Source organism: Colletotrichum truncatum, assembly GCF_014235925.2.
Source record: "Colletotrichum truncatum strain CMES1059 chromosome Unknown Contig_0011, whole genome shotgun sequence".
Lineage (NCBI taxonomy): Eukaryota > Fungi > Ascomycota > Sordariomycetes > Glomerellales > Glomerellaceae > Colletotrichum > Colletotrichum truncatum.
The window spans coordinates 766,506-790,863 of NW_027222408.1; the positions used below are offsets into that span (position 1 = coordinate 766,506).

Sequence of the window (24,358 nt, forward strand, 5' to 3'; positions counted from 1 at the left end):
TCAAAAGAGCATTACAATATCTTGTCCAAGTGTCTCAGACGCAGGATGAAATCAATCAAGCCGGGCCCGCAAATCCAGAGTATTCTGATAGTCAACGTTTTGAGGAACTGGCTTGGAAACACTTTCCTAGGGACTTTGAAAGCAGGTATATGACAGGAAAGGCCATCAGATCTTCGCAGTTGACTTCATTGTGGTAGAACTTACAACAGATGATTGGCCAAGACAAGACGGTGAACTGAGCAGAAGGACATTAAAGAAAGGGCTCACCAAATCGAACTAATGTAAGGTCCTTTTTTTTTTGTTCATATTGTCGCAACTTGATACATTGTTTGAATGAAATTAGGTTTTGTTGATCATCATTATTCATGGAGAGGATCAGTAACACCTTGCAGAATTCATAGCTGGCTATCAAATGCAGATCTTGCACACGCACCTACGATTGGGAGTTTCGTTCTTTAGTATATTATGTTTGCTCTCCAGCATGTGAGTTCTTGTCAATATAACTGATGCATTGACCATTGGCACATCTCCAAACTAAACCGAGATCAAGGGGATGTAAATCTGACAGCGCCTGTTGCAACTTCATGCTTAGTAAACAACAAACAACCTGACCTCTATACTCTCCCTGGGCTCTTTTGGAGCGGGTCCCGGTAATGAGAACGAGGTGTGTGCCACAACTTGTGCTCCCTCAGAGTCATGCTGTAGGAAAAGCAAGACCTCCTCAGGCGTCTGGTCGGCCATGTACCACCAATCATGACGTCTTTCAGCACCCTGTGGCTTTTGCAACCAGTAACCCTCGACTCCAGGACCTACCTCAGGTTGGGGAACAGTCAAGTAGTCTTCCCAGGCCATTGACGTAGTGTCGGCCACGGTTACCGGGTTCTTGCGCACAGTCTTCAACGGCCTCCACGCGTTGACCATTTGCCAGTGCTTCCCATTAGTGTGCACATCGGCATGCATGTCAGGACAATCCCAGCTCATCAAAATAGGCGCGAATTTGCTGGTGACGTCGACGTGCGGTCGTCTGGCAGGACAACGGTGCTTGCGTGTATAGGCCATCCCGTCTTCATATGTCACGTTGCGCACAACGTGATGAAAGGCTTTTACTTCTGATGCACCCAGTCTAAGAGTTTGGAGAAAGCTCTCGTCAGTCAACCGCGACTAAAACTTCGCATTTTCAGAAAGCTCCCGAACGACATACTGTTCTTTCAGCAATTTCTCTAGTCGCGGAAAATAAATCTGTCTCACTCGTTCGTCATCCAGATAGTCGATCTCCGGAGGTTCGTCTAGCCGCGCGTATTGAAATCCTGTCGTAGATATCGAAAACTTGGTCGTCGTTGTTCGGGCGTTGCGGACCGCGGCCGGCTGCGAGTCAAGGAATTCGGCTTCGTGTGAAAACATTTGGGCATGGTTCGGAATATTGCCCTCGTCATTTCGCTTGACATAGGGAATATCCACGGTTATTACATCGTGGGCAGCCATTTTCGTGTAGATGAAAGACCAAAACTTGACATGCGAAAGTGACGCACGTGGCAACGCCAGAAAATCGATTGAGCTGCGTCCGTGTCGACGAGCTAAATACGAAAGGTTTTTGGGCGTCAGGAGTACTCCGTGGTATCCAGAAAGAAGAAAAGAAATGGGGTATGGCGGCATGCTATCTTTTGTATGTATTAAATTACGCGCGAGTCATCTCGCAACTCCCGCATGTGACCTACGTGGAGAATCAATGAAATCTTAACATTTCGGGAGATGCCTAATTTGGTTTGGACTATACTGAATAGACCTGACTCGTCTAGGTGAGTTCAGTTGATTACCTAGGTGAGAATCCCCATCGGCAGGCGTTAATCACAAAACGCAGGAATGACATGACGTTCCATTCTATTGAACCAACACACAACGGCTTCGCGTGTTAGAAGAGAAATATCAAGGAACATCCTGGACGCAGACAGAACCGCAACCATTAAGGTATACACCTACGTGATGTAGCATCTCGGCAGCCATATTTATTGCTGTGGGGACATGAAGGAATCTCTTTGTTTAAAATACAGATTCAGTTCCGACTTGAGTCTTGCAATAGAGACATCATTTACCGGTTCTAACAACAAATACTCAATTGCATTATACTTGTAACAGCATTCGGGCAAACCTGCACGTATCAGAAATGGATCTAGTCATAGACTTTTGTTAGCAAGGCTTCACTATCAAATAAATATTTTTTTATTTCCAGACACAAATGCATATCTCTTTCCGATCATTAAGCTATCAATAAGCTATATCGAGAAATACCCTAGGAGTTCGCAGTTTCAAAATTCACTGTCCTTAACTCTGGCAGACACAATCACTCATATACTTTTTTACTTAGACATCCTTTTAAATGCCTGATATATTCACTTAAGAGCTATTTGGCAAATTTGCGGTAGAGCACAAAGTCAAGCTTATCATAGTCATTTTATTCTATAAAAGATACTTAATGCGTTATCCTATCCTTCTGACCCAAATCATGAGACGGTTTCTCGTGTATCCACTTTCCGGGCAAGCCTAACCGACATCGGCAGATCGCGCCGATACCTTATCATCTGGTCTTTCTCCGCAATCATTCAGCAGATCCTCACATCTGCCGCCAATGCACGCCAAGTAGCCACTGCAACTCGGAGTTGATAAGAGAAAGGGTTCTAACAACATTCTTCTTCCACAAATGTGGACCCTTAGCGGGGTATTTACCCGCATTATGGGACCGTTATCCGGAAAGCTGGTTCCTGGGGTTCTGATCTCCCCGCCTTGTGCCGAACTCCTTATCTCTACGGATATTGCAGACCACAGTACGTACGTGATAGTTCTATGAGTATAAATTGAGAAATGATATTCAATCGCCAACACACCCAAGTACAGCATAAGTTCTCTATCACCCAATCACTCTCTTCTTAGAATTTATAACAGTTGAAAACTATCCAGCATGCTCAGATCGTTTACTTTATTGGCGCTGGGTGCTTTGAGTGTTTGCTCAGCACATTTCGTGATCCCCAATGATGACCAAAATATGTCTGGTCTAACAGTCAACTCGATCCCGGCCGAGAAGCGGATCGAGTACATGAGAAAGGTTGGAAAACAAGTCCCGGGGCCAACTTAAACCCTTGCTCACAATTTTGCAGGCTAACGAAGCCCTCTTCCGGCAAAGCGGGCCGTGAGTATCCCAGAACTTTGTTCTACCTTGCAGTGCAAAACCCAGTGTTGTTGACTAAAAGCTTCCAGCTGCCCCTTTGCAGCTTTTGGCACCATAATTGTCAACCACACCAGTGACGAGATTGTTTGTGAAGGCGCAAATTTCAGGACCGGAGACCCTACAAGTATGCTGCGAGGCCAAATGGATCGACCTGAGGGCTAAACGTGAAACAGTCCATGGAGAGATATCCGCCATCAATGCCTGCACTGCCAAGTTCACGGAGCAGGGCTTGACGCCATCGTAAGTCTATTCTCGGAGTGAGTGAACACCGTTTCTCTAACAATAATCAAGGCAAATCTATGCGGCATGGGGAGACCTTTCTATCTACACCAATGCTGAGTCATGTCCAATGGTCTGAACCTAGTATCATTCAAGCCAGCACGCAAACTAACAGTAGGCAGTGTGCAAGTGCCATTCGATGGGCAGGATTTAAAGGTTATCTGAACAACTTCGCGCAGCATAGGGGCTAAATGCTAACAGAAAATGCCACAGAGTACGTATACGGCACAACAATTCAACACAATTACAACGTCGGTTGGGGTGTAATGACCCTGAGTAGCGTAAGTTATCCTTGATTTGTGTTGGTTTCAACTCGCTGATATCGTTCTCAAGTACGACGTCTTCCAGCAGTCTCGTCAACTTCCCGGTTATCAAACTGTTATGATCGGACAAATTCTGACAAACGAGACGGACCCCCTTTTCTCCTGGCAATACAATGCCAGCGCGCCTTGTCCGAATGAATGTTTCAGGGTTCCAAGCGCAACTAGAGGAGGAACGACTTGCTCTAATGTCACTGTGTCCCGACGGGACTACGATGCTCTGTGAAGCTTTTTGTTTCGGAGGCATTAAGATGGATTATATTCTTTGCAAGTAACGTTGTTCAACAAGTTGCTGCGAGAAGAAATATTTAGAAATCTCTTCGCGATGGGATGCTGGAGAGAAACCTCAAAAGCACTCAGTCGCAGTAGGAAAAAAAATAATCTCTCTTATGTACTTGATTTCTATGAAATCGATCCATATTGCCCTAATTTGCATTTTTAAACTGCTTTGATATCATGTTCCAGTTCCAAAGTTTTACCTGCGCTGCCACACCATTGTCGTGTATTCTTCAATATCCTTGTCAGATGACGGGACTCTCATTGTGAAGGCACCCTGAACTTGGACTTGATGTCACTTAGGGCTTCTACCCGTCCTCTGTCGTACTTCGGCTCTTCTACTATAATGTCGACTGCCACTTCAGGAAACCGATTGGCAAGATGGGAAAACCCAGGCGCGCTTCGTACCGTGCTGATGTCAGCAACACACATCTGCGTAAACACTTTTCGTAAATTATCACCAGGTGTAGTGTTCAAATATGCTAAAGCAGTAAGGTCGAAAAGATAGTTATATCCAGTGGAGGAAAGCTTGACCATGACCAAGCATCTGTGCAACTTATGGAGGCAAAGTCTCTTAAGGTTTGGAATGTCCCATTTATCCGCAAAGATATAGAGCTTAATATGATGCGAACAAACCGTATAAAAGATTTGCCGATTTGAAGTCCCGGATGACGTCAAACCCAAGCAGTCCAGAATCAGGCGAGCCAGCTGGAGGGCCGTAGCATCTTCCTCGATCTCCACTCCGAACGAGTAAAGCGATGTACATCAAGTTTGGCACTTTTCTGATAAAATTGGGGCGGTTTGAGTGAGGATAATAACGATCCTGGAGAGACTCGCAGTCCTTCAGGAGGCTCTGATTCGCATCGGCCTCCACTTGCTGTTCTCTATGTGTTTCTGACCCCGTAACGTTATAGTCGTTGTATATGACAAATGAGAGAAAGCTCGAGAAAGTAGCGGGTTCTACGTCATCGAGAACAACCAAACCCTGTTGGGATTCTTTCATTCCGTTACTGAACATCCTCGTGAATGCGTTTGAGTGTGGGACGATGAGCTTCTCCTGAACATGAAACTCCCTCTTCTCGGTTCCGATGACGAACTTAAATACTCGCGAAGTGAAAACACTATGGGAACCAGACAGGTCAGTTTGGTTCGAGAGGCTCATATTTATCTTGTGAAAGTTGACGCACCTCTCCGTGTCCATGTTGGTTGCGGTTGTTTTTTATGACTACCCAAGCATGCGAGATGATTGACCAGCTGTCGGAGGTTTTATTTAGGACTTGAGAGAGTTTCAGGGCGGAGATGCTGGTCTTGGATGATGGTGAAAGTAATATGGTGTGGTGTGTATTTGTATAATTGATGAAATCGGCGGAATGTAGTTGGTGAGATTGATTTTGGCAGCCCAAGTCAGACACGGATGCCTGCATGGAATTGGAAACTGCCAAAACAGAAACAGTGCCTATGGTTCTTTCCCCGGTCGCAGCACACCAATACCACGACTGGAGGGGGCTAGTGGATTGTTAACGTGGTGTGAAGTTTTGAGAAAGCACTGTTATAAAGATGTTATGATCAGGTCTTGGCGAAGATGGAACCTCCAGCGGGGTGGGTTGTTGAAATAAAAAAGGAAAGCTCAACTAATAGAATGAGAAGGTGTGGACCAGTTTCCGCGTCGACAAAACCACAGGCTTTTCGAAACAACCCAACTCAGCTTTTTTCTTGGCTCAAGTGTTCAAACTGGTACGGCGAGATGGACGATATCGAGATTAGGTAAAGTAGTTTCAATCTTGCGATTTTGCTTTCCATAACAACCTCCACAAAAGGAAGTGGGATACCTGTTTTTGATAATCTGTGTTCATGTGAGCAGGCTTTGTTTATTTTGTAGTCTTCCGGGGATAGGCTTCACAATGCCCATGGATAGCCAAATGGAAGCATTTACCATCGCAACAAATGAAAAACTGCTGGCCCCTCTGGTTAAGGATATCTTGGAAAGACTGAAGGGAAATCGTCGGTGCTAGCTGCACTCATGTCAACATTACCTGGCCCAAAAGACCGTAAAGAAGCGGAGGCCTGTCTTCAAGAAGATACCTGAGAGATCGAAGATGTCTCCAAAGTTTTGACACAAAATGGAGCGTGTTTAAAAAGGTGGAGGTCGTGAATGCAGTGAATTGGAGACTAGATAAGATTCAGCCAACCGCTCGGAAAGTGTCATGCATCTGAATTTTACTAGATGCTTCTTGCCCATTCTTCATATCGTTGCCATATCAGGTTGCAAGTTTAAGGGGCCGCCTGCCTGTCACGTGGTTCAACAACCAGGCAGTCTTCCTTCCACACGTGGTAGGTAGCTCAACATATCCATCTCTTCCCCTTCCTTTTCAAATTTCTTGAATTTTGAAAAGAGGAACCCGAAAATTCTATCTCCTATAAAGCGACTTCTTTGCTGACAGCCCACAGCAAAATGTCTCTCAAGCGCAAGAGAGCACTGGAAGAGTATGAAGCTCCTCATTTATGGGAGTTGTTTGCTGATTTGTGGTAGCATCTTCCAATCACGGCTCATCAAGTTCGTCATTGGCACTCCTGGAGTCGAGTTCAGTGTTCACGAGTCTTCTTTTACTCGACTATCTGCACCACTTCGAGCACTGCTCACCGGCGGCATGCAGGAGTCAATTGACGCAAGGGTTGTTTGGGATGATTTGGAAACCTCCATCTTCCTCGCCCTGGTGGACTTTGCTTATAACGGCGACTACGCTACCCCATCACTTGTGAAAGCTAGTCAGCCTGAGACCAGCACCAAAGCCGACAGCGAAGAAGATTGTGTGGTAAAGACTATATCTATCTCTGACTGGATGAAGAAGTTCGACGGTCAAAACCGCAGGCCAATTATCTACTCCTTATGCAAGGCAGTGTTCGAAAAGGAAAAAAAGAAGAGCTGGGACGGATCAATCGGCAAGGCAACCTACGCAGCCGAGATGATGGACGCGAATGTTACCGGCCATGATGTTGTTTTCATGTTCCATGCCAAATTATACACCCTTGCCGATAAATATGCAATTGGACAGCTCAAGGAACTGTGCTTGAAACGCATACGCGCCAGTTTGCTCTTGGCTCCTGGAAATAAACACGTCCTCAAAGCGGTCCGCAAATTGGTTTGCTACGTCTACGAGCATACATTGCATGGCGATGGGCTTCGTAATCTGGTGCTTCGCTATTGCATCGTCAAAATCGGCTGGCTCAAGAAGTGTGGATTCGTCACTCAAATGGTTAAAGGTTTACCGACTTTCGCAACAGACTTGCTTTTGGGAACGCCTCAAACGATTTTTGACCAAATCATGGGAGAGCCATGGGATGGAAAAGGCAGCACTTGGTCACCCTCACGTTAGTAATGCCAGCAAATCGAGCTTGGCTTGGGCGAAGTTACACAGTAAATGGGTTGACACAGATTTGGCCAGGAGCTGAGAATAAGAGATGGTACATAGTACACGCCTGTACTCGACATTAGCAATAACCAAAATCCAAGCTAATGATGTCTTCATTTTGACTACTTATGTATTTGGTGAATGAAGTAACTCTTAATTTTCTTGCGTCCTGAAGCGGACTGGACACCCTCTTGAAGCACGGAACCAAGACGAAAAGCGAAGAATCCGTTGGCAGGCGAATAAATTTTCCTTAGATTACATTACGCCTGCACTCGCAGAAAATTATCCAAAGACATCTTGTGTAGATGTCAATGTTCAATTTCATAGGTTACATGATATTATTAACGTAACTGACTACGTTGTCGCGTTTTCATACATTCCAATAAACGCTGGGCAATACTTACTGTTCCTTCCCGATAATAAACACTTCCACTTTGGGCATTCTCTGTTCTCAAACTCGACTCATCTCGCTCTTGCCCCTAATTACTCTGCTCAAGTCCCCGACAGGCAGCTCCACTGGAAAATCCAGCGACGCAAGCAATATGGCGAAGATCAGATACCAACCTGCCATGCACGCGACGAATCCACATGCTCCAGCGGCCTACGATACCCGGAATTTAGCTCTGAAGCACATCAATCAACAAGAAGCAGAAGAGACTCACCTCGAGAAGTTGGGCAGCAAAGGCGGAATTGGCCGTGTAGTTCATGGCAAGGAACCAGTACCCAGCGGTTATGAGAGCAAAGGTAGCGGTAAGGGTGAGGAAAATGATAAAGAAGACGAAGTTGGTTCGAAGCGAACAGACGAGGAAGACGACGCATATCATGGCCATCGCGAGGGTAAAAAAGCCTGTCACCTCAGTGGTTAGCACATGTGACTACGGAATTGCGAAATTCAAGACTCACCGAAGCTGGCATTGAAGCCTTTAGTTGCCAACCCCTCGGCCCCAGACTTAGCTCCCGCTGGAGCGTACGACGAGAACGCAGCAAAGGACGGAGTCAAGGTTGCGCCGAAGCTGAACCAGAAGGCGCCGAAGGTGGTGAAGACGACCGAGGGAAAGGTATTGCCGAGGACCCATTCGAGAAGGCCACCGACGAACATGAGCAGACCGCCAAAGAAGTAGTAGGAGCCGCTGGACGAAGAGAGGTCAGCCTGATGTCGACAGGGAAGATATGGGAAGCGTCAGACTTACATGCCAGCCGCACCACTCCCACCTGCGCCGCGCCAACCCATCAAGTCACAGGACAGAGGAGTCAAAGAGATGAGGAAGCCTATGATGGCACTGATAACCGTCAGCCTGCACAACTTCATACAAAGAGACACATAGCGAGGACTGACATTGGCGTTGGGTTGCCAAAGGTCTTCCGCAGCTCGCCCTTGACATTGTTCTGCGGCGATAGGTACAGCTTCTCGAATAGCTCAGGCGAGATGGAGATGGACCCGGCCGTCTTCACTCTCCTCAGAGCCTCGTCGCGGCTTATCTGAGGAGCGATATACTCGTCGGTGTAGTCATAGCCGTGAGGGACCGGCGCGCGGGGACGGTGATGGCCGTTATGGGTGGAATGGGAGCGAATCTCGTGGATCTGTTCTTTGTGGTCCATTATCGTTGAATTCTTTTTCACTGGTGCCCTTTTTGGATACAACGATGGCTAATGATACAGTGAGGTTTGGATGAACAACGAGAGAATGCAACAAGAGATGTCGGGAAACACGAGATTAGACGACATGAACATGCCAGAGCGCTCATTATGAAGGCCCAGGCGAGCATAGCAATCCTAGACCCCCCGATGCTGCCTTACACTCTAAAAGAGGATTCCAGGATGTAAACCACCGGACGGGGGGGTAAGATGGCCGGGGCATCTTGGCATGGGGACATGTTGGCAAGGCCTCGTCCAGTAGGAGGGCAGGCAACACGACTCCAGGATGCCACGAAGAAGAACAATGCGTGTCTACGATCGAACTGTGAGGGTTGTCTCTTAAGTCCATACAGACACTGTGCTGGAAGAGAGGGTCTTCACTAGGGCGACTGGTAGAGGCTGCAGAAAGACAGTTCGGCGAAAAGGGATGGTCCCGCAACCCGAAGGTCTGGCATGGGAGTGTCAGGATGCGGGATGCAGAATGCAGGATGGGGGGGCCGGATGATTCGTCGACGGCGACAGACTCCTGGGGTAGAGCGATGTTTGGGGCTCAAGGAGGTCTGGAGATGGAGGGTGAAGCCCAGACCGATGGGGTGAGAGGTTTGCTGTCTCTGGGAAGTTTCCTGTCAAACAACCTGGGGGGGAGACTTATCCACACCGTGCGGCCATGTCTGCGATGTTTGGAAGGGCGAGTCAATGGGGTGATTTCCACCTCGTTGAGGCTTATTTGCCTTGTCCCGCAGGAGGGAAACGGACTGAAAGCCGTGGTTCGAAGCGGCTTAAGGGAGTTGCTAGCAGACAGAGAACGTGGAAGACGGCCAACAACACGGGCTTACCGAATTGGGACGTCGCGGGATGAGAGTAGCTAGCAGTCGGGAGTGAACAACACACGTTTTGGAGCAAGCGAGAAGACACCAGGCTTGCAGTAGTACGAGCGGCCAACTATTGCCTCGACCCGAGTATTGTTCTAGGCGCTGCGGGATGGATCAAGTGGAAGATGTCCTGGAGACGATAGTCGTCGCCTAAGAGAAGGCAACTAAGCCAGGATTGGGTGGTTGGGGGGTTGAGTTTGGGGATGAAGCTTCAGCTAGTGCGGATCCGTCTCAATTGCGGGGGAAGCTAAGGGCAGACGGATCAATGGAGCAGAAGTCGGGGTAGCGGATGAGGCGTGTGCGTGTGGTGGTCCATGGGCCATCGGTATTGCATGACATGACATGACAGTGAGGATGAACAGGGAGTTTGGATAGGGGAGATCGGGTGAGACGGACTGAAGAAATTGAAAGAGGAAATTGACCGTTGAAGTGAAGAGCGACTTTTGGTTTGTTAGACAAACAAAGTAGCAGGAAATGCCCCGGTGGTCTAGTCGTGATGGACTGGCTACTTGAGGCTCAGTTACGATCCGCTGACCGAGTGACAAACTTGCTCGCTAGCTTGCTTTCTTACCCCAGTCTTGGCAGATTGACTCGACCACACCGTAGGAATAACTAACGGCAGATCCCAAGACATCCGATTTGACTACAAGACTCTTCTGCGACGGAGGATTTTTATGGAATGGGGGGATGGGTGGGATGACCTGGTCCTGGCATGCAGTGCCAACAAGACGAAGGGTCCGTCACAACTTTAAAAGAAACAAAAAAGACGGAGCTATCTCGGTATAGCTTCGCCAACGCGGCTTTCTTCACGACAGATGACCCAAGAGGTTTCATGCAGAGTTTGAAGTCATGCTCACGGTAAAAGAAAAGAGGGAGAAGGAGTAGCAACGAATTAGTCTCGTATCATTCATCTCGTAGTAAACATGAATTGGTCATGCCGCCAATTGATTTTTTTTGCTCGCTGCATGGCGGCTATCACAGCTTACCCGCGGCCTGGAGGGCCCTCTCGCCGTCGACGAGAACACACCAGCCCTCGCCTCCAACGGTGCCGCCACCGAACCCGGCGACGACAGCCTCGAAGCCGCCCTCGCCGCGCGCGTACTCGATGACGGCGTCGTCAAAGGTGCCGGGCTGCAGCCAGACGGCGGGGATGCCCAGTTCCTTGGCCTCCTTCAGGACCTTGAGGGTGACGAAGGGCGGGGTGATGATGGAGACGGAGGTCTCCTTGGGATTGGGCAGCGCCGAAAGGTTAGGGATGGCCGGGTGGTCCTTGCCCAGGGCGTTTACCGTGTTGGAGGTCGGGTTGATGGGCGTCGCGGGGATGTTATGGTTAAGGTACCAGGCGAAGACTGTTGGGAGGGAGGGGGAGGATTGTCAGTAGGTTTTTCAGTGATGATATTGGCGAGGGGTAAGGGATCTGCGTGGGGAGGGGTTGAGCTTGTGAGCCGCAGCGGGAGTGAGATTGAATTGAGAGAGAGAGAGAGGGAGGAGGAAGCGAGGGTGTGTTAATGTGAGTGATCCATGAAGCCCGTGAACTCTCAGTATGTAGTAGTAAACTGAGAGAGAGGTAATGTATGGATACGGCTCAGGCAACTCGGAGACAAAACGTACTCTTGTGGCCGAACTTGGCGGGGTTGGAGCTCGCGCCGACGACGGCGATGAACTTTGAGGAGAAAAAACGACGGGCCGCTGCTTCGGTCGTCATGTCGGGCAACTCTATAGACGTTTCTTATCGTGATGGATGCGATTGAAAGCGAAGGAAACGGATTTAGAGGTAAAAGCGAGGTGGTCGGAGATGAGGGGTATAGGCGGCTCGGAGCTTTCGAATCTCCATGCCATAAGGAGCTCCGAGCACGTCAGGGTGGAGACGATGGCGACGGGACTGCCGAGGCCGACATATGCGGAGAGCGGCACAGGCTCACTGGAATTATGGGGACTTTCGTCGCCGGCGATTGCATTGACACGGCGGCGGATCGTCCACTGCTTGAACATTAGTCATTTGATTTTCTGCTCAATGTATTGGTAGACATTGTGTGGCAACCCCCGTCCTGAGCCGGCTATCGATGCCGTGATATCCTTAGGATCAGCCGAAGGGGATTGATAAATTCAAGACGTCGCCTGCTTCATGGAGGAATGTAACGAGAAAAAGGCCAGACTAACCAGTGACGACATTAACTACTGATTGCCGAATTACCCTCTTACAACCAACTTCCAAACACTCACGTTCAACGACGGTTCACGAATATAATGTCGGTATTTGCGTATGTAACATAACGCGTTCAAGAGTATCACGCAAGATGAAAACTGACATTGAATACAGACGCTCGTCGTTTTCCGCTGCTGGTTATGCGGCTTTCCGGCCATCGTACCCGGCATCACTCTACCAGACTATTCTGGCATATCGCAACACCAAGTCAGCGACCGGCACGGCATTGGATCTAGGATGTGGCCATGGCCTCATTTCTCGAGAGCTCAGCCCTCATTTCGGCAAGGTCATCGCTATTGACCCCAGCGCCGGCATGATCAAGCAAGCATCAGAGTCGACCAAGGACCCCAAGATCACGTTCCGACAGGGCAGCTCCGAAGACCTCTCGTTCATCGAGAGCAAGTCAATCGACCTAGTCGTAGCGGGCCAGGCGGCGCACTGGTTCAACTACGATAAAGTCTGGCCGCAGCTGGCCCGCATCGTCAAGAGCGGCGGCACGCTCGCTTTCTGGGGCTACAAGGACAACATCCTCATCGGGTACCCGGAAGTCAACGAGATATTTGATCACTTTTGCTACGGCGAGGGCAAAGCATCCGCCCAGTTTCCCTATGAAACAATGGGACAGTACTGGGAGAAGCCGGGACGACAGATTCTCCGTGACAATCTCTCGGTGGTGGTGCCTCCGGAATCGGAGTGGGAAAAGGTGAAGCGGATTATTTACGACCCCGACCGCAAGACATCACAGATCGGCGCAGACGTGGCGCCCGAGGCGGCGTGGCAACGTAAGAATCTCAAGCTCGGCGAGTTCGAGGGCTATGTGCGGACTTTCAGCGCGTACCGTGGCTGGCGTGATGCGCATCCCGAGGTCAAGAGCAGAGCGGAGGGCGGAACGGGTGATATTGCCGACGCATTGTTTGACCGTCTATTGGAGACGGTGCCGGAGTGGAAGGCCAAGGGTGAGGAGTGGCGGGACATTGAGGTCGAGGCGGTCTGGGGCACGACGATAATCCTAGCCAAGAGGAAGTGAAGAGTGTATATCTTTCATAGATAGACCAGGCGGCTGTGCTTGTGCCTGGTTAGTGGAGGAATGACTCGCTTGCGAGGCTTGTGTCGGTTGGATGCAAGGAGACTCGGGACGAACCGTGTGAGGGCGATCATAAGGCGCCAAGACGGTTGTTCTCGTTCAATGTCAGTGTCAATGATAATTCATATACATATTTGGGCGCATAATGTGAGGTCAATACACATAGATAGTGCTGTGCAAAGGCGGCGACGGATCGTAAGCCATGACAGAATAATTGGCGAAGCGGTGCTGGCGGTCATGGGTTGAGAAAGACACTGGGAGCATCTGATTGGCCCATTTGCCTCTGGTCGGGTATTGAAAGAGGGTCCCACATGGCTCGGCTTCTTCCACGGGCCACAGCACTGACCCCCTATAATCCCTACCAACTCCCCAGGGCCCCCTCGTTGCCCCGTCAGGTTTCAAGAGTTTTGGGGGGGTGCCGAAGTTCCCTTCTACGTAGTACTACCAGGTAAAAGGTGTCCTAAACAGGGCGGTCAGCCAGCAAAACATAGTGTGCACCGCTGAAGTGTCCAGGGGGGGCCCTCTTCAATAGTGCGTCAGGCACACACCACACCGCCCGTGTCGAACTGCATGAATAACGGTGACTGGGAATGCCCGAGGCCCTTGACTTTGAATAAAAAAAAATTGAACATTGGATAAAATAAGGCCAGAATAAAGAGAACCAAAGGGGAAGGGGGGTCCAACAGGCTGGGCTGGCAGGGAGGGAACATAAAGTGTTTCGACCGCCATACATCAACCTCCAGGAAACACCATCACGAACCTCACCGTCGTCCTGATTTTTTGTCTTTTCGTCTCAATCCGTCCAAAAAAGTCACTTATTTTTGATTTACTGAGCCTACCAGTACCAGTACCTCTTTACATAGACCAAAATGGTGAGTTTTGCTGTTCCCCCTCCCACCCCCCTTTTTCTGCCTTGCTTTTCTTGTTTTGTTTTTTTTCCCCCACCACCCTTCCTTTGAAATGTAAACAAAGGGGACCAGTCCAGCCATTCAGCGGCTGCCTTTGCCCCCTTTGACTGCTGCCAACAACCTGCCTTAGCGCCTGGTTGGTTCAGCGGCGAACCTTGTAGAAGGGGAATTGCAGTGGGAAGCAAGACACATGCGACCATCCACCCGCCAACAGGAGCACCCTAAACACAGTAATTGGACTGCGCTGCAGCGCAGGTTCAAGGGGGGGAAAACAGCCCGATCAGCAGCACTTGATTACTTTTGGTACCGGTTGCATCACGACATTCCCAACCCTTCCCATCTTTTCTCCCACCGCATAAACCGCCTCATTTTTTAATCCCACTCTTCGCGCGCCAACTTCTTCATTCCCCCTCCTACCGAAAAAAAACGTCATCCGACTTTTTGATTCAATACCGAAAATACTGCGATCTTTCGCGCAAACACGCACATTCAAAATGGCTTCTAACCAGTACGACGCTCAGGCTTCGACCAACTACAAGGAGGCTTTCTCTCTGTTCGACAAGCGCGGCAACGGCCGTGTCGCTCTCGACAGCCTCGGCGACCTGCTCCGCGCCTGCGGCCAGAACCCCACCATCAACGAGATCCGCGACCTCGAGAAGAACGTCGGAGGCGACTGTGAGTGGCCCGTCTTTCAACCCCACGATTCCAAGAATATCATCATCGCGCGCGATGCGGCTTCGGATGAGAACGGGGGAAACGTTAGATGAAGAAGGAACAGGATGACTGACATGTGATAGTCGACTTCGAGACCTTCCAGCGCATTCTCAACCGCCCTGGTGGCTTCCGCGACCCCGGCGAGCCCGAGGAGTACTGCCGCGGTTTCCAGGTCTTTGACAAGGACATGACAGGCTTTATCGGCGTCGGTCAGCTCAAGTACATTCTCACCAACCTCGGCGAGAAGATGTCGGACGAGGAGGTCGATGAGCTGCTCAAGGCTGTCGACACCAGCTCTGGCCAGGTCAACTACACTGGTATGTCGCTACCTTGTTTATCTGTGGAAGGTCGGAAAGATGCTAACGACATAACAGAGCTTGTCCGAACCATTCTTGCCAACTAAATTGCCTGCCTATCCTGCGGTGGACGGCTGGGAGACACTACGACTGAGCGAGCGAGCTGTACGAAATACACAAGAGGATGGGCGGACTGGATTGGCAAGCAGCTTACGAAGACATTTGCATGGCTGGCACGATGGGATGGCGTTTGCTTTGCGTTGCGTTGACTGGAATTTGAGTACTTCCGGAGTTGGCTCAGTAGAGACCGTCTCCGGTAAACATACGGCCTTGTAGAACCGATACTAAAAGAAAGAAAAAGAAATAAACACTTTGATACCAGTATGCTGTTGGATATTCCTGAGTTTACATGGTCATGGTTATTGGGTTTTCTGTTACAATGTGGTTTGTAACAATAGCCTATATTTTCCATTCAGTCATTTCTGAACAACCTGAAGTCCAAAGTCCATGCCTGTAGATATCATGGACATTGTATGCCCATGCATTCACTGTCCATGATCACAGGCAGTCAAATGTCATCAGCCACCCATCGTAAGACAGTTAACCCAGCAACGATGAACCCCGCAAAAATGGTGAGTGTAATACCCTTACGTAAGCTCTCGCTTGTCAGGCGATCTGGCCTGCATTTGGACCTGCAGACAAAGGGTCCAGTTTCGGATAGGTACCCCAGTAAGTATCCGTAGGAGACGCTGCCTCTTCAACATGTTCGGTTGTTGCCATTGAAGACTGTAAATAATTTCAGTAAATACTTAATAGTGTTTATAAAACCATATGAGTGCTTTGACAAAGTTTTCGATGTCTTTCTAGCACTCGTGATCCCTTATAAACCAAACCCATATAGCTAATGATAACTGACGCCCCGCCTGCCTCACCGTGGGGCGGATGCGGTAGCGCCGGGAGCTTTGACGCAACAGACGCAGGTAGTTGACACCACTGGCAGCCTCAACTGGAAGGTGCAAAGACGTACTACCCGCCAGTGACCTTTACCCATCCACTTACACACATCATCCCCCCCCGCTTGAGCTCCTGCAAGTCACCACCCTCAGTCCACTCCTTGCGTAACTGCTCATCTGCCTTGACCTTGAACTCTACTTGACCCTACCAGCACTGTAAAGTACCTCGTTCCCGATTGACCGCATCGTCTAACCGAACCATCCTCCACCTGCATCCTTTCGCGCTTATCCTGCACCGCCGCATCACCCCCCCCTCTTCACCCCGCCCCCGACAACCACCAGACCGACTGATCGAACCGTGTTTCGTCCAGTAGCCGTGGCGTCGACTGCACTCTTCAAGCGCCTACCCCTCCTCTCCCTCACCTTCTTTCTCTTCTTCATCGTCACATCTTTCATCCTGGCGGCCCCGCGAGCAGTTCCGAGAATCACCTCTCTCTTCGCTCAGTTGCGATTCAAACCCGCCCAGGTTCCCTTCGTTGCCACATCTTCCGTCGCGACATATCGTCCCTTGGTGACCGCCGCCATGACGGTCCCCGACAAGTACAAGTCGCCGCCCCAGGCGCCTCCCGTGTTCACGGGCACCAAGGAGTCCATCGTCGGCGACTCCAAGAAGATCTGCGACCAGACTCGTACCCTTCTCGACAAGCTCGTTGCTGAGATTCCTACCGACAAGGCTACCTTCGAGAATGTTATGCGTCCCATCGCCAAGGACGAGAACGAGAGCGGACTGTCTACCAGAATCCTTGGGTTCTACCAGTACGTCTCGGGAGATGCTGCTCTGCGCGAGGCCTCGACCGAAGCCGACAAGATCATGGATGATTTCTCCATCGAAGTCAACATGAGGGAGGATGTCTTCAAGCTGATTGAGGCTCTCCACAACCGCAAGGACTCTGAGGGCCTGGATGCTGAGAGCTTGCGCTTGCTCGAGAAGGACTACAAGAACTACATCAAGATGGGTCTGGGTCTGCCTGCTGGCCCCCAGAGAGACCGCTTCAAGGAGATCAAGAAGCGTCTCAGTCAGATCCAGATCGAATTCCAGAAGAACCTCAATGAGGAGAATGGCGGCATCTGGTTCACCCCCGAGGAGCTGGATGGTGTTCCCGAGGACGTCGTTGAGGGCCTTGAGAAGGGCACCGGCGAGAACGAGGGCAAGCTTAAGCTGTCTTTCAAGTACCCCGACCTCTTCCCTACCCTCAAGTTCGCCAAGAACCCCGAGACGAGGCGCAAGCTCTTCATCCAGAACGAGAACAAGTGCAACCAGAACGTCCCTCTGTTCAAGGAGGCTATCATCCTTCGTGACGAGGCTGCTCGCATGCTTGGATACCCCGACCATGCCTCCCTCCGTATTGAGGACAAGATGGCCAAGACTTCCAAGACCGTCACAGATTTCCTGGGCGACCTCCGCTCTCGCCTTGCAGCTGGTGGTGCCAAGGAGGTTGAGCACCTGCTTCAACTCAAGAAGGCTGACACTGAGGCCCGCGGTGTATCAAACGACGGCAACTACTACCTGTGGGACCACAAGTTCTACGACCGGTTGATGATCGAGAAGGAGTACAGTATTGATGAGAACAAGATTGCCGAGTACTTCCCTATTACCTCGACTATTGCTGGTATGCTCAAGATCTTTGAGGAGCTGCTTGGCTTCGTCTTCGTCGAGCTTAAGCCCGAGGACCGTGCTGCCTTGAGCCCCACTGGCAAGGCCGAGGACATTGCCTGGCATGAGGATGTCATCATCTTCAGCGTTTGGGATGACGCCTCCGAGGGAGATGGCTTCGTTGGTTACTTGTACCTTGACCTGCACCCCCGCCAGGGCAAGTACGGCCATGCTGCCAACTTCAACCTGCAACCCGGCTACCTGCAAGCGAACGGCTCTCGCAGATACCCTGCTACTGCCCTCGTGTGCAACTTCAGCAAGCCCACGCCCAAGAAGCCTTCTCTGCTCAAGCACGACGAAGTTGTCACGCTTTTCCACGAGCTGGGCCACGGCATTCACGACCTTGCTGGTCGCTGCACCTACAGCCGTTTCCACGGTACTAGCACCGTTAGGGACTTTGTAGAAGCCCCCTCTCAGATGCTGGAGAACTGGTGCTGGACTCCTAGCGTCATCAAGTCCCTCTCCAACCACTACCAGACCGGCGAGAAGATTCCCGATGATCTCATTGAGAAGCAGATCTCCACTAAGCATGTCAACGCTGCCCTCTTCAACCTGCGTCAGCTCCACTTTGGTATCTTTGACATGACGGTTCACACCCCCAAGAGTCACGAGGAGATCAAGAACATGGACTTGTCGGCGATTTACAACGAGCTTCGTGGCCAGATTGCTGGAATCAAGGGCCCCGAAGCTCAGGGCGAGAACAAGTACGTACACACTTCCTCTGAAATTCTTGAAAGAGATGTTTCTAACAAACGCAGCAACTGGGGCAACGGACAGGCCTGCTTCGGTCACCTTATCGGTGGCTACGACGCTGGCTACTACGGCTACCTGTCATCAGAAGTCTACTCCACCGACATGTTTTACTCGGTTTTCAGGGCTGATCCCATGAACGGCAAGGAGGGTCGCCGCTACAGGCACACCGTTCTGGAGAAGGGCGGTAGCCAGGATGAGATGTTGACCCTGGAGCAGTTCTTGGGCCGCAAGCCTAGCACTGAGGCCTTCTACAAGGAGCTGGGCATCCCCCAGTGAACAACAATAAATGAAGTGAAAACTAGGGAGCAGTCAATGTTGTAACTATATTTCTAGCATTTGTTCACTTTAGGTGATCGCCCAGGCAAAATGTCCTGTCAAAATACACTGACTAATCTCTTGATGAATTTTTTTGATTTACGTTAAACGAAATGCCTGTTCATCGGAAAGGGAAATTTGTGATGAAGGCTTATGCTTCAGCCACAATTGAGCTTCAGCCACGGGCCATTAGCCATGCCGGACTCAGGTGTCAAACAAGCCACACCCCGCCAGACCCACCAAGCGCCAACTAGCAACGGGAAAGCAGAGAATCGAATGTAAACAAACGCGACCAAACTGACCAATGCGATTGGGTTTTGCCGATCCAACCCACGCCTAGGCCTACCCGGCACATCGCACTACAGCCAACGCTTTTATCGTCACTAGGACCATCGTTGCGCTTTCCCACACACACAACGACTTCAACAACCAACTCGCTACTAACCTTCACACCTCTAGCATTGCTACCTCCCCACGGCGCAGACGCGATTTTATCTCGAAATTATACGGCCCAATGCATCTTTGCTGCGATTAATATTTTGCCTCTTGCGACCGACGCGCCGTTCCGTTATCCCTCCGCAAAACCCTTTCGCGGCTCACGATTCGCGACTGATACCATTCTGTCAACCCTTTGACCTACTGCCAATTTTGAAACGAGATCGCGATCACCATGGCTTTCGAAGGCGAGGTTTCTGACGAGTACTTCACGTACGAGGGTCGCCTGGGCTCCTTTCACCAAGCCTATCCCGCTCCAAAACGACGCACATCCGGTGCGACAAAGGGCCCCAAGAACCTGACCTGGCCGCATGCGAAATACCTTTTGGCTGAGGACGTATGTCTACCCGCCGAAAGGCCTTGTGAGAAATAAGGACCTAGCGCGCTAACTTTTGCCCCAGCTTGCAAGAGCAGGTTTCGTGTGGCTCCCGTTCCCCGATAACCCAGACAATGTCGCCTGTTTCCTGTGCAACAAGTCTCTAGACGGTTGGGAGGAGGGCGACAAACCGCTTGAGGAGCATATTAAGCATTCTCCCAACTGTGGTTGGGCCATTGTTGCAGGCATTGAGGCCAACATTGGAGACATGGCAACAGAAGACCCCTCAAGTACTCGTATGGTCGCTGCCAGGAAGGCAACTTTTGGTGGACGGTGGCCTCATGAGGGAAAGAGGGGCTGGAAATGCAAGACCAAACAGGTCAGTCGTTTCGTGTGTGTATTCTGTGGCTTCTTTATACTGACTGTTTCCAGCTCGCCGAGGCAGGGTGGAAGTACACTCCTTCCCTTGAGTATAATGATATGGCGACCTGCACCTACTGCGACCTTGCATTGGACGGATGGGAGCAGGGCGACAAGCCCATGTCAGTGCCTCCCCCTTGTTCTACTAAACTTCTACTGACATCAAAACAGGGACGAACACTACAACAGATCACCAGACTGCCCATACTTCGCCCTCGTGGACCAGTACAGCGCAACTAAGAAGACCAAGGGCAAGGCAGCTCGAGGCTCCAAGACAACGGCAAGGTTATCTGTTCAATCCGTAGCCACGGCGGCATCAGACATCACCGACCTTCCCGCAGAGCACGACGACAGCGTACTTACAACAGCATCGATGGCCACCAAGAAGGGCACTCGTGCCAAGAAGGCTACAACAACCGCCAAGACCAGAAAGACCAAGGCTAAGAAGGACGAGCCTGTCGAGGTTGTAGAGAGCGAGCCTATGGAAGCCGAGGAAATGCCACCCCCGCCCCCGAAACCCGCACGAGGCCGCAAGCGGACCAGTGACGACATAGATGATTCTGCCCTCACCGTCTCTGAGGCGCCTGCTCCAAAGAAGCGTGCACCCCGTGGTCGCGCAAAGGCAACCCCCGATAACTCTGTCATCGAACAATCACAGCAAGATATTAGCATCATTGATGCTCCATTGCCAGCAAAGGCTCCCAAGGGCCGCAAGACTGCCCGTGCTTCCGGCACCAAAGGAACAAGAAAGGCTTCAGGGACATCGCAGAGGTCAACGGCCTCAACCGCATCCCTGCGCGCTGCACCTGATGCTTTCCCAGAGGACGATGACGCGATTGAGCGTCAGCTTGAGGCAGATTTGGAACGCCCATTGACGGATGACGAAGACATCATGCAAGACTCTGATTCTGAAAGGAAAAAGGTCCCTGTATCTGGGTCCAAGGCCAAGAAGAGCCGCGTTCGCATCGACGCCGCTGCTAGCCCTGAGCCGACAGAGAGCCAGATGTTCGATGTCGAGCCATATGTTGCTGACGAGGAGGTTGTTGATGAGGAGCTGAAGCAACTCGAAGCTGAGATGACTATTGACGAGCCGGAGGTGCTTGAAGTTCCGAAGAAGGCCTCCAAGGCTGGTGGCACCCGAAAAGTGTCGAAGCAGACGAAAGCTCCAAAGACTAAAGCCGCAAAGGCCCCCGTCAAAGAAGAAGTCGTGTCTGTACCAGCTGAGCCGACTGCGCCAGTTGATCAAGAGCAGCCGCACGAGGGTGTCGAAATGGAAGAGGACGAGATCAGCACTGCAACTGTTATCACAAAAACCACAAAAAGCGCCCGTACAAGCACTGGTAAGAAGCGCGGCCGCCCTTCCAAGAAGTCACTGGAGGCTCGTGCTTCTTTGGAAGCCAGCAAGGTTGATGATGTCGATATGATCGAGCCTGAAAAGTCTGTCGCGGAGCCGGAACCCGAAGAGGGGCTTAAGCCTGAGCCTTTGCCTGAGCTTGAAGCTGAAGCTGAACGTGAACCTGAAGTTGAAACTGATGTCGAGGCTGAGGAGCCCGTAGAGTCTCAACAGGCTGAAGAGGATTCTGAGATGGAAGAAGATGAGGTAGACGAGATCTCGGTGCGAGAGGAGTTCACCTCAGCAAGGCAAACACCAGCACCAATCGAGGCAGAATCCGAACCCGAGGAGGCGCCTGAAGAGGTTGGCGAGGAGGATGAAGAAGAAGAAGAGGAGGAGGAGGAGGAAGCCGAACCGGAAGACGACACAGAGCCTGAACCAGAGCCAGAGTCGGAAGCGCCTGAACCAACACCTCAACCGAAGAAGAAGAAGAGCATCCCAGCGGCGCCCTTGTCACCTGCGGTTGCATCGTCTGCACGACGTAGTCTACGACAGTCAGGAAATACTCCTCGTATTTCACCAGCCCAATCGGCTCGTCAAGCAGCGGTCTCGCCTTCGCCATCACCCCAGTCTTCGGATGCAGAGAACCAACCCCCTTCAGCAAGGACAGCAACGGCGAAGAAGCGGGTGACACATGCACCAGTCTCCTCTACACCAGCAAAACCGAACTCCCCATCTAAGCGCAAGGCCCTGGCTAGTCTCCAAAGCACAACGCCCTGGAACCCGGTGGACATTGACCTCGTCTTTGGCTCACCCGCAAAGTCGGAGAAGAGGAACCCGGTCGACCGACTGCTTCACAAGGGAACAGAGCTCACTAGTCCCGAGAAGCGGATGACGGTCGAGGAATGGATCTACTTCAACGCGAACCAGGCCGAGGAGAAGCTGCGTCAGGAATGCGAGACCATGGTCAGCAAGTTTGAGAGCGAGGGCAGCAAGGCCATGAATGTTTTGGAAGGGCTGATTGCGGAGTAGAGTGAAAGGAACGTGTTTGCATAGCGTAGAGCGTGGTCGGGAGCATTGGCTTGCGAGATTAAATGATTGGTTTACCTCATGACGCACGAACAAACAACAGTCAACGTTACGCGCGCTTCCTTGTTGGGAATGGATCGAGGCGTGTGTAAGTGTGTATGGTTAGTTTTGTTTTTTAGGAAAGGTTGATGACGACGAAGAGCCAACCTGGATGTTATTGTGTGTGGGATTCTTGGACGACATTTACAAGGGACATTGGGATATGGAGAAAAAGAAACGGCGTTTGGGAAGGGTCCTTTTTTGTTCTGAAAGTAAAAATGTCATTATTATTATTGCTTGGTTTTGTCTTATAAATAATGAGGGTGTTTGTCTAGTAATATGTGAATTTCATTAAGAAGTTTCGTCCTCCCCAAAAAAGTTACCCCCGTTTCTCGTCTAATTTGATTTCATGAATATCCAGTGGTATCGTTCCGGCATGCAAAAACATTTCGTCTTGTGAATTTGTTTTTCTCATTTCGTTCCTTCCTCACTCATGCCACTCTTTCTTCCTCTCTATTACCGATTTGATTGTTTGGTTTGGTTTTTTTCCGTTCTTTTTCTTCTCTGCGGCCTCACAAACGTTTCAAAGGCTAGTTAGCCCGGAACGCTTAGACGCAGTGCAGAGCACCGTCGGCGTGGGTGTGGCACTCCTGGGGAGCGCTGGAGGTGGTGGCGGCGGGAGAGGAAGGGGTGGTGGTGGCAGCAGGAGTCTCCTCCTTCTTGTCCTCCTCCTCGAGCTCGCCGGAGCAGCCGACGCCGGGGGCGGCGATGTCGTAGGCCCAGACGTCGATGGCGAAGTACTGGAGGGCGTCGCTGTCGAGGACGGAGAGGGTGGCGTTGTTCTTTGCGAGGTCGAGGACCTCGGCGTAGTCCTCTGCGTAGTGCTCGACCTGTCCGAGGGAGACGAGGGGCACGTGGAAGGCGCGGTGGAGGAGGTCGGTGGCCCAGAAGGTGTTGAGCCTGGAGTTGGCGACGTTGTAGCCGAGGCCGCAGACGGAGGTCAGGGGGCGGCGGATCTGGAAGGAAAGGGGGCAGATGACGGTCTCCTGGGTGGCGTTGCTGCCGCGCCAGTGGCCGGCCCAGCCCTCCTGGGTGGCGCAGTTGCGGTCAGGGTCGTCGCAGCGGAAGGTCATGCCGGTCTTGTCGGCGTTGACGACGCGCTCGTACCAGCCGACGGCGGTGGCGGTGGAGGCGTTGCCAAAGTACTTGCGGACGTGCTCCGACTCGTTGCCGAAGCGGAGGATGTGGTCGCGGGCGTGGCCGGCGAGCTGCTGGGTCTCGGCCAAGGCGACCTCGAGCTGGGCCCGCAGGGTAGAGTTGCAGGACTGGTGGATGGGGAAGGTCTTTTGCCAGCCCTTGGACCAGTCGTAGGGGGTCGCGGGGGTAGGGACGGAGGCAGCGGCCGAGGTGGACGGGGTCGCTTGGTCCTGGCGGCCGACGAGGGGAGAAGCGTCGGCGGCGCCGGACAGGAGCAGCAGAGCTGCGGTGGCAAGGCTGTTGTACATCATCTTGACTGTGGTGGGAGCTGTTGTTTTGCTTGGATAATTATAAATCAAGTACAAAACAAGAGGTACTTAACCGGTGAGTTTGATGTAAGACGACGAGATGAAGACTTGTCAGAAGTTTTGGAGCTGGGAGCTTGGGAAACAGCTTGTAGCTTGAAGATCTTCTTCTTCTTTCTCATTGACGGGAGGGCATGCGGGTAGGGTTTTATAGCTGCGAGATCCCGTAATGGAAAATTTCTTCTCACGCAGTCCCGTATCCTTGGGTC

General features: G+C 51.3%; 11 protein-coding genes across 11 annotated transcripts; 6 read left to right on the plus strand and 5 right to left on the minus strand.

The window, feature by feature from the left end:
- Positions 1-588: 588 nt before the first annotated feature.
- On the minus strand, positions 589-1,482 carry CTRU02_214556 (uncharacterized protein; the record flags this gene model as incomplete). The annotated part of the gene is made up of 2 exons (XM_036730462.1): positions 589-1,123; positions 1,202-1,482. The coding sequence occupies 2 exons, from the start codon at positions 1,480-1,482 to the stop codon at positions 589-591; spliced, it is 816 nt and encodes a 271-aa protein (XP_036577918.1).
- A 1,471-nt stretch (positions 1,483-2,953) lies between these two features.
- CTRU02_214557 (cytidine deaminase-like protein) lies at positions 2,954-4,045 on the plus strand (the record flags this gene model as incomplete). Its single annotated transcript, XM_036730463.1, has 8 exons — positions 2,954-3,097; positions 3,150-3,181; positions 3,250-3,344; positions 3,394-3,460; positions 3,512-3,572; positions 3,622-3,655; positions 3,713-3,780; positions 3,833-4,045. 8 exons carry the CDS (start codon positions 2,954-2,956, stop codon positions 4,043-4,045), a joined length of 714 nt encoding a protein of 237 aa, XP_036577919.1.
- A 666-nt stretch (positions 4,046-4,711) lies between these two features.
- Positions 4,712-5,296, minus strand: CTRU02_214558 (uncharacterized protein; the record flags this gene model as incomplete). Its single annotated transcript, XM_036730464.1, has 2 exons — positions 4,712-5,216; positions 5,283-5,296. The coding sequence occupies 2 exons, from the start codon at positions 5,294-5,296 to the stop codon at positions 4,712-4,714; spliced, it is 519 nt and encodes a 172-aa protein (XP_036577920.1).
- A 1,251-nt stretch (positions 5,297-6,547) lies between these two features.
- On the plus strand, positions 6,548-7,469 carry CTRU02_214559 (uncharacterized protein; the record flags this gene model as incomplete). Its single annotated transcript, XM_036730465.1, has 2 exons — positions 6,548-6,579; positions 6,626-7,469. The coding sequence occupies 2 exons, from the start codon at positions 6,548-6,550 to the stop codon at positions 7,467-7,469; spliced, it is 876 nt and encodes a 291-aa protein (XP_036577921.1).
- A 487-nt stretch (positions 7,470-7,956) lies between these two features.
- CTRU02_214560 (GPR1/FUN34/YaaH-class plasma membrane protein) lies at positions 7,957-9,104 on the minus strand (the record flags this gene model as incomplete). The annotated part of the gene is made up of 5 exons (XM_036730466.1): positions 7,957-8,106; positions 8,168-8,352; positions 8,409-8,635; positions 8,696-8,785; positions 8,842-9,104. 5 exons carry the CDS (start codon positions 9,102-9,104, stop codon positions 7,957-7,959), a joined length of 915 nt encoding a protein of 304 aa, XP_036577922.1.
- A 1,883-nt stretch (positions 9,105-10,987) lies between these two features.
- CTRU02_214561 (CoA binding domain-containing protein) lies at positions 10,988-11,717 on the minus strand (the record flags this gene model as incomplete). The annotated part of the gene is made up of 2 exons (XM_036730467.1): positions 10,988-11,361; positions 11,624-11,717. The coding sequence occupies 2 exons, from the start codon at positions 11,715-11,717 to the stop codon at positions 10,988-10,990; spliced, it is 468 nt and encodes a 155-aa protein (XP_036577923.1).
- Positions 11,718-12,259: 542 nt separating this feature from the next.
- CTRU02_214562 (ubie coq5) lies at positions 12,260-13,245 on the plus strand (the record flags this gene model as incomplete). Its single annotated transcript, XM_036730468.1, has 2 exons — positions 12,260-12,273; positions 12,333-13,245. 2 exons carry the CDS (start codon positions 12,260-12,262, stop codon positions 13,243-13,245), a joined length of 927 nt encoding a protein of 308 aa, XP_036577924.1.
- Positions 13,246-14,704: 1,459 nt separating this feature from the next.
- CTRU02_214563 (myosin regulatory light chain cdc4) lies at positions 14,705-15,327 on the plus strand (the record flags this gene model as incomplete). The annotated part of the gene is made up of 3 exons (XM_070206266.1): positions 14,705-14,961; positions 15,066-15,241; positions 15,299-15,327. 3 exons carry the CDS (start codon positions 14,705-14,707, stop codon positions 15,325-15,327), a joined length of 462 nt encoding a protein of 153 aa, XP_070060040.1.
- A 1,429-nt stretch (positions 15,328-16,756) lies between these two features.
- On the plus strand, positions 16,757-18,916 carry CTRU02_214564 (metallopeptidase; the record flags this gene model as incomplete). The annotated part of the gene is made up of 2 exons (XM_036730469.2): positions 16,757-18,591; positions 18,646-18,916. The coding sequence occupies 2 exons, from the start codon at positions 16,757-16,759 to the stop codon at positions 18,914-18,916; spliced, it is 2,106 nt and encodes a 701-aa protein (XP_036577925.2).
- A 709-nt stretch (positions 18,917-19,625) lies between these two features.
- Positions 19,626-22,551, plus strand: CTRU02_214565 (chromosome segregation protein BIR1; the record flags this gene model as incomplete). The annotated part of the gene is made up of 4 exons (XM_036730470.1): positions 19,626-19,787; positions 19,852-20,145; positions 20,199-20,308; positions 20,358-22,551. The coding sequence occupies 4 exons, from the start codon at positions 19,626-19,628 to the stop codon at positions 22,549-22,551; spliced, it is 2,760 nt and encodes a 919-aa protein (XP_036577926.1).
- A 644-nt stretch (positions 22,552-23,195) lies between these two features.
- Positions 23,196-24,095, minus strand: CTRU02_214566 (Antigen 1; the record flags this gene model as incomplete). The annotated part of the gene is made up of 1 exon (XM_036730471.1): positions 23,196-24,095. The coding sequence occupies one exon, from the start codon at positions 24,093-24,095 to the stop codon at positions 23,196-23,198; it is 900 nt and encodes a 299-aa protein (XP_036577927.1).
- Between the last annotated feature and the right edge of the window lie 263 nt (positions 24,096-24,358).